This window comes from Notolabrus celidotus, chromosome 17 (genome assembly GCF_009762535.1).
Source record: "Notolabrus celidotus isolate fNotCel1 chromosome 17, fNotCel1.pri, whole genome shotgun sequence".
Taxonomy (NCBI): Eukaryota; Metazoa; Chordata; class Actinopteri; order Labriformes; family Labridae; genus Notolabrus; species Notolabrus celidotus.
In genome coordinates this window covers 23,375,202-23,391,640 of record NC_048288.1, presented here as the reverse complement: position 1 = coordinate 23,391,640, position 16,439 = coordinate 23,375,202, and the positions used below count along the sequence as shown (strand labels likewise).

At 37.2% G+C, this 16,439-nt stretch overlaps 4 protein-coding genes across 4 annotated transcripts; 1 reads left to right on the top strand and 3 right to left on the bottom strand.

The window, feature by feature from the left end:
• Positions 1 to 2,365: 2,365 nt before the first annotated feature.
• On the bottom strand, positions 2,366 to 3,237 carry LOC117829075 (mannose-specific lectin-like). Its single transcript, XM_034706615.1, has 3 exons — positions 3,161 to 3,237; positions 2,850 to 2,943; positions 2,366 to 2,760 (listed from the first exon to the last, which is right to left on the bottom strand). The coding sequence occupies exons 2-3, from the start codon at positions 2,937 to 2,939 to the stop codon at positions 2,497 to 2,499; spliced, it is 354 nt and encodes a 117-aa protein (XP_034562506.1). The 5' UTR covers positions 2,940 to 2,943; positions 3,161 to 3,237; the 3' UTR covers positions 2,366 to 2,496.
• A 2,262-nt stretch (positions 3,238 to 5,499) lies between these two features.
• On the bottom strand, positions 5,500 to 6,359 carry LOC117829028 (mannose-specific lectin-like). Its single transcript, XM_034706540.1, has 3 exons — positions 6,266 to 6,359; positions 5,993 to 6,086; positions 5,500 to 5,894 (listed from the first exon to the last, which is right to left on the bottom strand). Exons 2-3 carry the CDS (start codon positions 6,080 to 6,082, stop codon positions 5,631 to 5,633), a joined length of 354 nt encoding a protein of 117 aa, XP_034562431.1. The 5' UTR covers positions 6,083 to 6,086; positions 6,266 to 6,359; the 3' UTR covers positions 5,500 to 5,630.
• A 2,812-nt stretch (positions 6,360 to 9,171) lies between these two features.
• On the top strand, positions 9,172 to 10,170 carry LOC117829161 (lectin-like). Its single transcript, XM_034706738.1, has 3 exons — positions 9,172 to 9,375; positions 9,680 to 9,773; positions 9,900 to 10,170. The coding sequence occupies exons 2-3, from the start codon at positions 9,684 to 9,686 to the stop codon at positions 10,158 to 10,160; spliced, it is 351 nt and encodes a 116-aa protein (XP_034562629.1). The 5' UTR covers positions 9,172 to 9,375; positions 9,680 to 9,683; the 3' UTR covers positions 10,161 to 10,170.
• A 1,492-nt stretch (positions 10,171 to 11,662) lies between these two features.
• LOC117829134 (mannose-specific lectin-like) lies at positions 11,663 to 12,696 on the bottom strand. Its single transcript, XM_034706691.1, has 3 exons — positions 12,552 to 12,696; positions 12,168 to 12,261; positions 11,663 to 12,023 (listed from the first exon to the last, which is right to left on the bottom strand). The coding sequence occupies exons 2-3, from the start codon at positions 12,255 to 12,257 to the stop codon at positions 11,763 to 11,765; spliced, it is 351 nt and encodes a 116-aa protein (XP_034562582.1). The 5' UTR covers positions 12,258 to 12,261; positions 12,552 to 12,696; the 3' UTR covers positions 11,663 to 11,762.
• Positions 12,697 to 16,439: the final 3,743 nt, after the last annotated feature.

The window sequence follows — 16,439 nt, the reverse complement described above, 5'->3', positions numbered from 1 at the left end:
TATCTTATTAGAATGATGGGAGGTAGGGTTCGATTATTTTGGTTAAAGGTAGCTACCCAAAGGTTTACCTATATGACAGGTTAAAGTACTCATACATCAATCACATGAAATAAACTTTAAACCCTGCACTGTGTTTTTTGTTCACTTAACTAAAATAAACTGACCCCAGACAACAGTTTTATAGCAGAAAATAGTAAAGTTTACTTAAAGATTCTGCATGACAGTTTTTTTATATTTGCAAACAACAGAAAATATCAACCGAGAGCTTCGTTAACCCGAATCTCTTCTTTCAAATGACTCAACCTTTAAATACTCTTTTTAAACCTATGTTTTTAGCTCTAAACAAATCTCACATGAACTCAATACCTGTTTATTACCATCAGAAATGTATTCAAACACGTAAACTCTCACAGGTTGAATAATAACTGTACCTGAAACTCTTACTGACGACTTGAATGAATCCTTTACACTCTGAACATGCACACATGGGCCCCATACACTCACTCATACACCCACACACACTCAAAGAAAAACCCCGTTGCAGGCCTGTGATTCTCGGACGCGTTGCGGCCGATGTGACTCCTTACTCCAGTAATGATGAGCGAAATCACATACCCTCAACTCCGGGATTCTCCTCTTTGCTCAGTAGTAGTCCAGGGGAAAAAACAAACTCACAGACGCGGGAACGATCCTCTCTCCACGGCAGGATCGCGGCAGAAATCGCGGCTGAGTTGGTTCAGTCTCCTCCTCTCAGGCAAGGGAAAAAAACGTGCAGGTGGCTCACCGCGGCACTAAAACGTCCTCTCGATCGCAGAGCAGGTGTCCAGTCCGTGGGAAACTCACAGTTCACAGTTCACAGAATCAACGCTCGCTGGTCCTCATGGAAACAAAACACACAGAAACAGCGTGCGACTCTAATGGAAAATCCTCTTCATCCTTCTCGGTCAGCGGCTCCGTCGTCGCAGCTCCGACGTCGGACCTCCGGCTCGGTTTAAGTTACAGTCTTTTAGAACACACACAACTCCACTAACTTCAGGCTAAATGAAAAATGTGTGTCGCATCATACTCGTAACGATGCTTCAAGTTCTTCAAGCTTACAACTACACAATAAACTTGTTAAACCAACTAACAGCTAACATCTCTCTGCTTCGCTGCTGTCCACCATTTTCCTCTACTCGTCCCCGTTAGCCTTGAGCTCAGCGTTTTTTCTGACCAATCACAAAACAGAACAACATGACGTGTCCACTCTCGCGACACTTTGTTACTTTACCTCTTTTTCACAACAATACTTAGAATACATTTGTTTTATGATAAATCCCTTTTTTATGACTTTTCTTCACTTTTACTTTTTTTTATTCCTATTTTCTTTTACATATATATATATATATATATATATATATATATATATATATATATATAACCATAACATTTATGAGAACATTACATGCAGGACATTCAAACTTTTAACCCTTTATTTTCCACCGGGCTACATATGTATATTTCAAACATGGGCTGTAATGTGTGTGTGGATCCAGAGACATTCATAGAAATAGTGTGACACCCTGTGGTCCCTTGCTGTAGTTACATTACATGGCTTTCATTTATACAAGCTCAAATTCTTTCCCACGCCATCCATGGTCAAAATATTCACCTACTGTCAAACTTTCCAGACTCTGGAGTTACATCCTTAGTTACAGTTTACATAAATAAACTATTACCTTTGTTTTTATACCTTCATTATCAGGTCTCTCAGTCTCTTTAACTCTTTCGCCAAATACTCAGGTCGCTCACAGATTTTGGTTCATTTAAGTGAATACCAGACAAAAAATATAAGAAAGTTATTGCGTGAACACCACAATTTAATGTCATTACTTCAAGTTTAAGTTTGCTCTGACAAAATTGCAAGTGGATGTTTATTATGCTGTCAGTTATCTAACCAACAGCAGCACCTTTAATCTTGTATTGAACTATTTTCATGGCTGATATATTCTGTATGATCCAATATGTCTAAAAACAGTCTGATTCTGGTCTCAGCTCATTTTAAACCAAATATTACTTTTCTGCATTTTGGCTTTGTGTTGCAGCATTGTCCTCCTTATTTTAGATGGTTGGTTTGATGTTTATTCCACTAATGTTACATTTATATCACAAAGGTCTGAGGGCTTTGGTTAAATCTACTGAGCTCAATTCAAAAGTGATACTGTTTAAGTTAACCACACACATCAGAGTCAATGTTAACACTTTAAGACATGCAGATTTACCAGGATTTTATGTAGTTATACTGATTACTTCAACTTTACAGTGGAACTATTCCATTGAGCTGTTTAGTGATAACCCATGCAGTCTAAAAGAATGACAAACACACTTTTACTTTGTAAGAATTTGTTTTAATTGAGTTTCAGATTTTATTTCAGGTAGGTCTACTAAAATTCATGCAGACATTCTGAGAATAACTTCTCTTGCAGTGAACTCAAATTCAAGAGACTACTTGAGTCATCATTTTTGGCCTCTGGAGTCAGCAGAGCTCCAGCTTTTGACATTCTCCTTGAACAACACCAGGTTGCCTTCATCGGTCAGCTCAACACGAGCATTAAGATGAGCACCCGCAGTATATGTAGCTGTGTTCCACTTGGGTTGATTACAGATGTTGTATATGACCAGGTTACCGTCAGGCTGCATGACCACGCGGGTACCATCTGATCCATTAGTGTCTGAAGCCCATGTAGCCTTCCAGCCGTAGATCACAAAGTTACCATCATTCTGCAGACAGGGACAGAAAAAAAATTGGAAGTTATCAAAGTTGCTTTTTCCACCACATAATACTACTGTAACTGTTTTGATTGACTCACCTGGAAAACAGCCTTCCACAGTCCATTACTGGAAACCAGTTGGTCTTCTTTGTGAAGCTCTTCATTTGTGTTCAAGGTGTCCTTACTCATGATTCTGAGACAAGGAAAAATAACAAATCTAATGTAGCATCTTGATAAAGATCCACAAATACAATGACACAATCTTTGACTTTTGTGCTCCCACAGTCATTTGTAAATTAATATGAATTATTTCTGAGATGCTTCTCAATGAATGATCAAACACAATTTACAAGCTTAGCATGATGTACCTAGTATAGATAGCTTTAGTACAGAAGTGTAGAAGTACTTACAGGCTCGAATGTTCAACACCAGTCCTTCAAGATGCAAGTAAAGATGATGAAATTCACCAACGGCCACTCCTTTATATATTCTGGGCTGAAGGGGTGGAGAGAAACAGCACTGACATGCCCTCCCTACTGTATGATTAAAAAAAATGTAATTCCCCAGAAACCAGACAATGAGCACTGAAACTCCAATACTTCCAAGGAAGACGTCCTGCATTTCTTCAGAGATTTCTGGCTCTTACTTATTTCCACATACTTATTAACAAAACATAAGAGATTTGATTCACAATGTTATCAAGAAGGAAGTTAGTTTAACTGAATGTAAGCTGCCTAGATGTGTTGGTGCTAGGATGTTTGGTCCAAATACATCTGTCATCCTGTTCTAGTTAAGACATTTGTTAGTTATGACAAAGTAGTAAAAAAACAAAGTAGTGTTTTCATAATCGGTAGTTCAGCCGTTGGTTTGAAGGAAGCAAAGAATAACTAATCAAACATGCATTTTTATTTTTAATTGTGATTAGTTTTGAAAGGCACAGATAGATGATGTGCTTTCAAAGGACCTGAAAAATACTTCCTCCCTATTTGACTTTGAAATGTAAGGGACAACGTAAGACAGGTCATCAAAGTCCTGGCACAGTGAGCAGGATCCGATGCTTTGTGTTGGGGGTCTTCTAATTTTTTCCACTGAACATAGTCTGTCACATTTCTTAGAATGAGCTCCTTTTGCTGAAACCAAAGTGAACATGTCATTGGTCTTAATACTCACCACACGAAAATACCTAAACATGAAATAGTCATAGAGAAAACTGATGAACAGGGACTTTTTAAAATAATCTATTTTTTTTTATTCTAATCTGTATCAAACTGAATCTGTTATAAGATATTAACCAAGGGATGAATAGTCTTATGTTATTAATATTAAGTTGAAACTGAACTTGTACTTTTGATCCCGTTGCAGAAAGTATAACGTATTTGTTGTGCATTTCAAAGTATAAAGCAGTGTTTGATATTACTTCAAGGTAACAGTTTTCAGCATATTTCCAGCCTGCCACCTAGTGGTTCTGGATTAAAAATACTCAAAGAGCAAAAAACACAAAGGATAGACAAAAATATACATTTTTTTAATTCAATTATTTTGGCAGCTTGATGTCTCCTCAGAAGAAAACTGACACTGTAAACATAATCAGAATCATATAGAAAAGGATTAAAGCCACATGAGAAACATTTGTTTGAGTTCTGATTTTAAAATGATTATTTTAAGATATAGCTAACTGAACTGATTTATTTTAAAAACCAGAGTTTCTGTTTTACTTTTTATAGTTTTTATCTTAATAAGGAGTTGTTGTTCCTCTTAATTTTATTTGGAATCAAGTTTTTTATCTTTATTTTACTGTAAATAAAAGTCAGAAATCTGAGTTAGAAATATGAACCCAAACAAACGTTTTCCCTGTGGCTCTAAATGCAAAAATATATATGTATATTTCAAACATGGACTGTAATGTGTGTGTGGATCCAGAGACATTCATAGAAAAAGTGTGACACCTTGTGGTCCCTTGTTGCGGTTACATTACATGGCTTTCATTTATACAAGCTCAAATTCTTTCCCACGCCATCCATGGTCAAAATATTCACCTACTGTCAAACTTTCCAGACTCTGGAGTTACATCCTTAGTTACAGTTTACATAAATAAACTATTATCTTTGTTTTTATAACTTCATTATCAGGTCTCTCAGTCTCTTAACTCTTTCGCCAAATACTCAGGTCGCTCACAGATTTTGGTTCATTTAAGTGAATACCAGACAAAAAATATAAGAAAGTTATTGCTTGAACACCACAATTTAATGTCATTACTTCAAGTTTAAGTTTGCTCTGACAAAATTGCAAGTGGATGTTTATTATGCTGTCAGTTATCTAACCAACAGCAGCACCTTTAATCTTGTATTGAACTATTTTCATGGCTGATATATTCTGTATGATCCAATATGTCTAAAAACAGTCTGATTCTGGTCTCAGCTCATTTTAAACCAAATATTACTTTTCTGCATTTTGGCTTTGTGTTGCAGCATTGTCCTCTTTATTGTAGATGGTTGGTTTGATGTTTATTCCACTAATGTTACAGTTATATCACAAAGGTCTGAGGGCTTTGGCTAAATCTACTGAGCTCAATTCAAAAGTGATACTGTTTAAGTTAACCACACACATCAGAGTCAATGTTAACACTTTAAGACATGCAGATTTACCAGGATTTTATGTAGTTATACTGATTACTTCAACTTTACAGTGGAACTATTCCATTGAGCTGTTTAGTGATAACCCATGCAGTCTAAAAGAATGACAAACACACTTTTACTTTGTAAGAATTTGTTTTAATTGAGTTTCAGATTTTATTTCAGGTAGGTCTACTAAAATTCATGCAGACATTCTGAGAATAACTTCTCTTGCAGTGAACTCAAATTCAAGAGACTACTTGAGTCATCATTTTTGGCCTCTGGAGTCAGCAGAGCTCCAGCTTTTGACATTCTCCTTGAACAACACCAGGTTGCCTTCATTGGTCAGCTCAACGCGAGCATTAAGATGAGCACCCGCAGTACATGTAGCTGTGTTCCACTTGGGTTGATCACATTTGTTGTATATGACCAGGTTACCGTCAGGCTGCATGACCACGCGGGTACCATCTGATCCATAAGTGTCTGAAGCCCATGTAGCCTTCCAGCCGTAGATCACAAAGTTACCATCATTCTGCAGACAGGGACAGAAAAAAAAATTGGAAGTTATCAAAGTTGCTTTTTTTAACCACCAAAAAAATAAAACTACTGCAAATGTTTTGATTGACTCACCTGGAAAACAGCCTTCCACAGTCCATTACTGGAAACCAGTTGGTCCTCTTTGTGAAGCGCTTCATTTGTGCTCAAGGCGTTCTTACTCATGATTCTGGAACAAGGAAAAAAAAAAAAACCTAATGTAGCATCTTGATAAAGATCCACAAATGCAATGACACAATCTTTGACTTTTGTGCTCCCACAGTCATTGGTAAATAACAATTTATAGGCTTATTAAGCATGATGAATCCAGTACAAATAGCATTAATACTGAAGTGTAGAGGTACTTACAGGCTTCAATGTTCAACACCAGTCCTTCAAGATACAAGTAAAGTTGATGACATTTACTCCTTTATATAGTCTGCATTCTAAGGGTGGAGAGACACAGAATTTACATGCCCTCCCTACTGTCTGATGAAAAAATGTCCCCAGAAACCAGACGATACGGTTGTTGCTGCTGACATGATGATAAATATGACATCATACATGCTACAGTTCTTTGCAAGATTGAAAATGTTTGTTTTGTTAAATAAAATGTGTAATTTTCACAGATATGAAGTGACCTCCTGTTATATAAAGGTAGCCAAAATTGTGGATTGTGTTATGATCTGTCTGCTCATATAAAATCTTAATGTCATGCAACACAGCATTACAGCAACCAAGCAAAAAAAGAAATACTAGAATGACTACAAGAAAGCAAATGATCGACCTGACTGGATGCCAAATTAGGGCTTGTATTTCACACACTTTGATGAACTTGAACAACATTTAAGCTGAATTTAGTTTGCTAGTATACTTGCTAGTCCTGTAGTGGCCCGTATAGCAATGGTACTAGCTGTGTTCAAAACTATTAAAATTAAATGACTTAAAGATGTGCTTTGGTTATTTTTTCAGTTTGATCAGTTCACTTAACTGTTAAACAAAGCAGAAGCAGAAACGATACTTGAAAGTAGCAAAGCAGAAGCACATGATCAACCTGACTGGATGCCAGATTAGGGCTTGTATTTCACACACTTTTGATGAACTTGAACAGCATTCAAGTTTAATGGCAGGCTTACTTACAGTTGAAGCAGAAACAGAAACAATTCTTGAAAGTAGCAAAGCAGAAGCACATGATTGACCGGAAAGGCTGTTTGTGCAACAAATCAAAAAAAAATTCCTGAGGATAAATGCTGACATGGGAAATGCAGTAATTCTGGGAAATTACTTCTGAATTGTCCAGCAATGAAGGTTTAGCATCTTACCCATGCTTTCAAATACTTCTAGCTCATATTTATTTTTCAGAGGATTGATGAGCACTTAAATAAAAATATCCAATAAGTGTAGAGGTCTGATATTTCCCCAGCTCAAAACAGTCTGTCACAACTCAGTTCTTTTTTCAAATACATTTTTTTTTCTTGTTGATTTCATTTTGAATTCTGTTTTTTTATTGTGGATATTTTGCAAATAAACATAAATAATCTGAACTAGAAGTCAAAACACAAACAAACCTTGCTCACGTGGCTCTTAATACAACAAAGAGAAAGAAAAAACAGTATTAACAAAATCCCAGAATTACAAAAAATGAAAACATGCACTCTAAGGCGGAAGTGGATTCAAAGGCATTCATAGAAATAGTGTGTCACCGTGTGGTCTCTTGCTGCAGTTTCATTACATGACTTCTATTTATACGAGCTCAAATTCCACCTTGCATCATCCATGGTCAAAATAATCACCTACTGTCAAACTTTTCAGACTCTGGAGTTACATTCTAAGTTACAGTTTACATAAATAAACTATTATCTATGGCTATCTATCTATGTCATATATTTTAAACATACTTATGAATATTATATTCCATTTCTACCAAGTCTGTTCTGTTGAACGCCGCTAAACCATACACATTAACATCTTTAAAGTAAAATTGTGCACGACTTAGTGAGAAAAAGCAAACAGGTTAATGATTACAGATGGTTGGTTGTGTTTTATAATAATAATAGTAATAATAATACCTTCATTTGTATAGCACTTTTCAATACAAGTAACAAAGTGCTTCACAAAAATAATAAAAACACGATAAAAGCAGAGAAGCAGCAAAAGCAAACAGACAGTAAAAGCAGAGATAAAACATTAAAGATTAAAATAAATTCACAAAATAAAAGTTTTATGATAAAAGTGTGTCTTGAGTAGTGAAATAAAATGAGGGACTGACTCTGCAAGTCTGATTTACTCTGGCAGGCCGTTCCACAGTCAGGGGGGCCTTTGACAGCAAAGGCCCTGTCGCCTTTAGTTTTTAGTCTAGACAGTGGAACAGCAAGCAGAGCACTGCCAGAGGATCTCAGACTGCGTCCTGGTTTATGGGGGGATAAGAGCTCAGAGATGTATCAAGGCATGAGTCCATGTTGTGCTTTAAATGTGATTAAAAGTATCTTAAAATTGATCCTAAAAACAGCAGGGAGCCAGTGTAGGGATGCTAAAATTGGGGTGATGTGGGAAAATTTTTTAGTTCCAGTTAAAAGCCGAGCTGCTGCGTTTTGCACTGTCTGAAGTTGGTTAATTGATTTTTGGTTGAGACAGAAATCTGATCAAAACTCTCTTCAAAAGGTGGCCTGTGTGTTTTTTGTAGGATGGTTCATGCACAAACAGGAAAGCAGCAATGCATAGCCCGCTGCTGTGTGCATCCTTTGTCTGACCTTGAATGTGACTTGGGACATAATGTACCCTACTCAACATGCAAACCATGGGATGTGATGTTAGACAGTGAGCCCTTTTTGTCAAGACAAAGGTTTGGAAAAAAGCTCCCTGTTACATTATACACAGCTCTCCCTGGAAAGCTGTAGGCGGATAGGATAAAAGTTCAAGATCTGGGTGATTGAACTACAAAGCTGAGTTTTATTAATGGCTTCTTTTTAAGCATGTGAGGCTTTTATAAGTTAAGCTAAGAAACATTCATAGCCTGTATTGATTAAATGTTTTATGACTAGCACAAACATGTGCATCTCTTCTCTGAGGGATGAAAATGACCATCCTGATTACCTCTGATTGGAAGAGCTGATGCAGCACTTTCTCGTGTATAAGACCTTCTTATTAAGGTGTAATCCACTGGTTTCCTCTCAAAATGTTCAACAGGCTTCAATCTTTTCACATCCATCTATAAGAGTCTCTCTTTCCCTCATGTCAGTGATCATGCTTGTATCATGGCAGATCCAATCCATGATGTCATGGTTTTATTTCAGGGGGGATTCAAGCAGTTCAAGACTCTCTAACAGAACATTCATTTCCGATGAAAAAAGAGAGGCACTCCTCTCTCTGTTACCCCTCTTTTCTCTCCACCCCGGCTTGTAAAAGGTATAAAAACGGAGTGATAGTCATTTGTCGCCCTTCACTCCATTTCCTCTGGCTGTGGTTGGATACTCAAGTTTGTAAGTAACCTGTCCTTTTTTTTTACTATGGGATGGATTTATACATTGCTATGAAAGAGTGGTTTAATGCATTGTGCTGTCATTGCAGTTTAGTACTGATTATGTGCCGTTGACATGAAGTGTAAAATAGCTGCATAAATCTTATTGTGCATATAGAGTGAAGAATAAACTTATAAAAGAACTAGTTCAGTTAAAACAAACATCAATGCAAAGGTGAAATGACAAATTTACCTGTAAAGTATGTGTCTACAGAGCTCCTTTTGATTTTTTAATAAATAAATTGCATATTTTCTTAATTTTACAGAATCATGAGCAGAAACTTCTTATCCAAAAATGATGAGCTCCGCAGAGGAGACCACCTGATGTCCAACAACGGGGAGTGGAAGGCTGTGTTCCAGGTGAGCAATACCTCAAAGAAGGCATGATGCAAATGCATATACACGTGATCGACTAGTAAATCAGCATAAATAAAAGAAGTGTTTTCAATTGTGCACTGTAATAAAAGCCTTTTTTTCTGCCTGCAGGATGATGGTAACTTTGTCGTCTACGGCTGGTCTCCTGTGTGGTCTTCAGACACTGCAGGGTCAGACGCTGTCCGCCTGTGCATGCAGGCTGACACTAACCTGGTCATGTACAACAAATGTGATGAGCCAAGGTGGCACACAAACTCAGCCAAATCCAGCTGCAACATGTGTCGTCTTCACCTGACCAACGACGGAAAACTGCTGGTGAACAAAGAATGTGAAGAAGTCTGGAGCTCTGCCAAGTCCAAGGGGATGAAGTGATGAAATGTGTTCTACTTGCCAGTTTGAGATTGTGGGAACAAATACATTTTTTTTTAACCACTTATATGCGTTGTTTATTTTCTTTGTTGAGAAATTTAGACTAAGTTTGGTCTCAGAGTGTTGGAACAGAGTGAAAAGTTAATATTGCACAGAGATATATTGAGCTTTAAACAATGCATACAGGGAAACTTTGTTGGAATATGAAATGCGCTATCATAAAAAGTCACAGCTCAGCAGGTGTTTGTAATGTATTTTTAAAAAATGGACAAAAATCAGAAAATGTAATCAAAGCTTGCTTCAGTGAAGCAGACTACTTTTAACTCTCATTGGACAGCAGGTGATTTTTTTTTTAATTTGTCATGAAAAATAATCATGTCAGTGAAAGGTCTCTATCAAATCTTACCCCAGTAAAGGTATGAAAAGACCAACATCACAATGTTCTTTATATTTATATAAACAAACCAGAATATGATTTATATTTTAGATTTTGTAAAGTAGCCCCCTTTTTCCTTCATGACAGCTTTGCACACTCTTGGTATTCTCTCAGTCTGCTTCATGAAGTGGTCTCCTGGAATGGTTTCTAACTAACATGACCCTTGTCAAGAGTTCATTTGTAGAATGACTTGCCTTCTTAATGTGTTTGAGACCATCAGTTGTGTTGTTCAGAGGTAGGGTTAGTACACAATGGAAATCCCTATTTGACTACTGTTGTAATCCAGATTATGGCAAAACCAGATTATTTTATAGTTTTGATGTCTTCAGCATTAATCTAAAAAAAGAAGAGAAGGTGTGTCCAAACTTTTGACTGGTAGTGTGTATATATATATATATATATATATATATATATATATGGGCATTATCACCTTTAAGGGATAGGACAGCTGAAGAGAGACAGGAAATACAGGGAGCAGAGAGTCAGGGAAAACATGCAGCAAATGGTCAAGCCAGGAGTTGAACCTGCGACCTCTGCTGCAACGAGGCTCTACAGCCTCTGTAGATGGGGTGCGCGCTTAGACCCCAAACATCACAATGTTCTTATTGTGCAGCAAACTGCCTCTTTAAGAGTGACATTCATATAGAATTATTAATACTGATGCAGGATCAGCCCTCAAAAAGCTACTTTATTGTATCCAGAAATTTCAACTCTCACAGCTTATCCAAGAAAGGACTTTAAATAAACTATGGACATTTATCATTCTCCTGACAGCACCTGAACATTATTCCTTTTTTGCTCAGCTCAGCAACACCAAGCTCTGACATCAGCCGCTGAGGCTGAAGTTTATTACTGACTCATGTTTCAAACCAGATGTGCATGATTTCTCAGCCCCACATGTGATTAAATGAAAATTACAACAATGTAAACAGTGTTTCCTGCTTACAGACCCCTGCTCTCGGACTATAATATAACAACTATGTTATCATTATTATTATTGAGAAAAACTAAAGGAGTCAGAACTTAGATGTGATCACGAGTCACATTGAAGACAAAAGAAGCACTCATCTCTGTGTCATTAAAAAAAGCTTTATTTGATACCAGAGCAAAGTCAGTAGTGGAATGTTAGGTAATTCAGCTGATATCCAAACATACAGTTATTTCAACTATCACTTCATCCCCTTGGACTTGGCAGAGCTCCAGACTTCTTCACATTCTTTGTTCACCAGCAGTTTTCCGTCGTTGGTCAGGTGAAGACGACACATGTTGCAGCTGGATTTGGCTGAGTTTGTGTGCCACCTTGGCTCATCACATTTGTTGTACATGACCAGGTTAGTGTCAGCCTGCATGCACAGGCGGACAGCGTCTGACCCTGCGGTGTCTGTAGACCACACAGGAGACCAGCCGTAGACGACAAAGTTACCATCATCCTGCAGGTGACAAAAAGAAACCATCGCCTGTTACATGGATGTTAAGTTCCAAAAAATTGGTCTTTTCTTTCTTGTGGCCCAGTTTCTGAATTCACTCTCTGATAAGTTGTGAAGAGTTCATAAATAGTCAGAGTTATTTCTCACCTGGAACACAGCCTTCCACTCCCCGTTGTTGGACAACAGGTAGTCTCCTCTGCGGAGCTCATCATTTTTGGACAAGAAGTTTCTGCTCATGATTCTGTAACACAAGGTAAATAAGAGCTTTATCCACAAAAAACACTTCAAATACATGGGAAACACTTCTGTGTTTTGTATCAGCAGCACCACCACTGTTTTTTCAATTTAATAGGACTTTTGCTATCAAAATTACCCTTAATATAAAATAATATGAATGCATTTATTCTATATTTCATTCGTCACAGCACGCGTCTATCACTAGCTGCAATGAAACCATCATGCATAAAGTGCTCTTGCAGAGTAATGTATAAATCCCTTCATAAGTAAATAGTAAAAGTATAGAGTACTTACAGGCTTGAATATCCAACTGAAGCAGAGGCAAAGGACAGAAGAGCAACAATCAAAATTCACTCCTTTTTTTATACCTTCTGCAAGCTGGAGGAGGAGGACAGCAAAGGGGGGGCGCAGAGAGGGGAGTGCCCATTTTTTTCTATGGGAACTGAATGTTCCCATTTGTGGGTCTAGAACTACTGATCCCCCTGAAATAGGGAACCATGACATCATGGATTTAGTCTGAGGGTGCTAGTGACTGTAAATGTGAACATTAGAAACACATGATGAACATTTTTACAGATTAAGCAGCAAATTACACCTTCATGTGTAATGCCTCATGTGTACATAAACATGCTGCACCAGCTTTATCAGTGGTAACCAATAGCGTCATTATTATCCCCCTAGAGGAGTGACGGACATGTCAGAGCTGGTTGTAAATCCATCTTTGATACAAGTCACAGAGGAAAGAATGTAGTGTGAGAAATATAAAGGTCATACAAAAACTTTGGCAAAGCTTAATTGCCTGTGGGGTATTGCTTTTGATTACAGGCCTGGATGTTTTATCCAGCCATTCAACAGCACTTAAGGGACAGCTGGGATTATGTAACAGGGATTTTTTTTTACATCAAAAATCCCCGGTACAGTATGTACCATTTTGCATCCAAGTTCCTATAGGATGCACACAGTAACAGGATATGCATGAAATCTTAAATGCATGTCCAGATACCAAGAAACCTCCCACTATGAGATAAAGGCCTCAAAGATAAAAAGTAAACTATACTTTCACACTTATACATCTCTAGTGTTGTTTGAAAACACATACTGTGAGTAAAAGTAGTGTACCAAAATGTGAAATACTGTACTGTGTACAGAATGGTTAAAAGATTTTGAAAAAAGTACTATAACAAATAATGTCACAACAAAAAACACAAGATGCAGTTATGCCTGGCTTATGTTGATTGATATGTTTGATTGTACAATGCAAGCATAGTAGTTCTGTTTATTACAATAGAACAAAAAAAATGCACCCAAAAGAATCCAACCGTTAAAAACTATCACATTAAGATCAACATTAGCAGCATCAAAGGTTTTACAAAATACTTTGGATATGAGCCAGAAGGACAGCAGCACTCACTAGAGTTAAACCCAGTGTAATTGATCATTTTGATATACTTGTTACTCTGGTTTCCATACATATCCTGCCTTTGGTCAACAGATACGGTGTAATCATAAAACCATGAGAAACTGTGAACTTCTCACTAGTTTTATCTCATAGCCTGTAGGCAAGGTTGCATTAACTGACTTGGTCTTCACCCCACCCTTCTCCATATCCCTTGTTGAGCTTCTCTGCAGACTACTTTGATACTCTGAATAGTTTGCCCCTTCCTGCAGGAATAGAACTCCCAAAGTCAATTACATTGTAGGAATAACTCACTTGGTAAAACTAATTTCCAGTATAATGGTTAAGCAGATTCATCAAATATCTCTAAGTCACAACTTCAGCTAGCTAGCAGCTGCCTTCTAACAGTAACTCACGATAGATTAAGCATATATGGCACATGATGGAATAGGTCACATTCTCAGGGAGGCCATCCTCTTGTGACGCCACCCTCAGGGTGGGAAGCTCAAATACTGCTGTGTTCCAGGTAGTAAGTAATATAAACTTTAATAATCTGTCAAATGATGGTGGTTCCACTGCTTCCCAGTAGCAGCCACAAAGGGCCGGGATAGTGAAAATGATGAGAGAGATTGAGCCTAGGGGTGTGCGTTATGAAAAATAAATCATTTTTGGGGGCAAAATCACGATCACAATTTTATCACAATTCTTTCATTTAGATTATTCAGACTATTTTACAAGTCATTTACCAGTAAAACAAACCAATGTACCTATTTAAAATCAAAGCCTTAAACGGATAAAAGATCATTTAAGACAGGATACTGTTCGAACCCTTTTTAAATTTAGTTAAGCAATTTAGAAAACTTGTGCCAAGTACAAGTAACATCAAACAAAAATATTGACATGCATAACTTCAAGTTCTTTTAGTCATAGTCATTTTCTTTCTTATCTCAAAATGAAAAACAACTTAAACACAACATTAAAGTAAGGTGCACACTTGCTGGGGGATCATGTCTTTTGCAAGATAAAACGTTACTACTTCAGTTGCATCTTTCAAGCGCTTACTTGTTTTCTCATACAGAGTGCCCTTATCAAATTCCTGTGTCAAAGTTGTTTGTTTTGCCTGTGTGGATGGCGGTACAACACCGGTCTCCTCGCCTTTTGACTTTCTGCATACTGTTTCGAGTGCTGTCTCTTCAGGGAAGTTAAGTCTCATTCAGGAGGGAAGACCATGCTAGACCCCCTCCTACTGACACTCTGTCAAAGTATGTGCAGTTTAACAAAGTTAGGGTAAAAAATAATCTGGATGCCATCTCAGGTAAGGTGGAAAATGAATGAAAGAATTCCTTGTGGTTGTGTTTTTTTTTTTTTTCCCAGTGATAGCATAATGATGAAGAGGAGCCACATGTGGACACAGCTGGCTTTGCAGTGGAAGTCACTGCTGGTCGCTCATTTCCTGTGTCCAGCTGCCAAACAGAGCTTCAGTCAAAGTTCAGACAGGATATCTGTACAGTAGGTCACGTGTGTGTTGTATATTTCACAAACCATTCTGCATTCACTTTTCATCAGCAGGTCAAATCCATACAATAGTGCTGCAACAAATCAATCAATCAATCAAACTTTATTTATATAGCACCTTTCATACAAATCAAATGCAACCCAAAGTGCTTTACAGCGATTGGAAAAACAAGAAAGAAGCAGGAAAAAAACAATGGCAAGACATATCAGGGGAAGATAATAATAATAATAATAATACAAATCGTAATAATACAAATTAAAATAAAATAACATAAAATAAATTATAGACTAATGCACACCAAAAATAAAACATGTGGTATTAAAATAAGTTAAACATAGACTCATTGTTAGTACACCATGCTGCTCCTCTCTTTAAAACATGGTTCTTTATGCACTCAGTTCATTCATGCTGTGGATTTTTGAACCCTTGTACCTCCCTATCCTTGCCTTCTCTTTACAGCTTCACCAGCCTCTCCATGTAGAGGTTAAATTATTTTTGATGATAATTCATTTTAACTAAATCTTTGAAAATATTTTCTTACCTCTCTTTTTATTTACTTGTCTCAACCAGAAAACTCTGGGACTCATAAAATTAAAGTGGGCGTTATTAACCCACAGCCTGGGCCTGTTGACATAAATATGCTCAGGGCTAGTTGAATGAATAATGGGAATTAATTTTAAAAAGTTATGATGCTATTCATGTTCTTTTCATACATTCATTACTTTTTTTAATTACTGCAATCTTAACCAATTTAATGTCTTCTATGTGGTTGTGTAATGTGGAGGGGAAATGTTTTTGTTTGATTAATGTTGTTTGCACAGACTTTCACCCCTGGATTAGAGTATGTGTTTGTTAATAGGGGCGGATGTGGGCGGGTATGCTGGGGGAAATGTCAAACCACTAAAGAATCTGAATCTCTAACAAGTCCACACACAATGAAAAAGTTACATAACATCTTTTATTATTATTGTGTAACATCAGGAATACAGCCACCTGAAGAGCCTCCAGCTTTCATGACATTGTAGGCAAACATAATAACCAGATGTGTTAATTTAAAGCTTTTTTTTATGTATAAATGATCACCAAGTGATGCCTGGATGAGAAATTACAATAAACACTGTTTTTTCAGAGTAACCTCACAAAAGCTAAACAAGTATGGTTGACTACAAATTAGTATTACAGATTATTTTACTATTACATTCTGAGGAATATGAGCTTTGTATTTTAGCCCTGAACAGCCAACAGTGTGGGAGCTCCACTGTTGTAATTC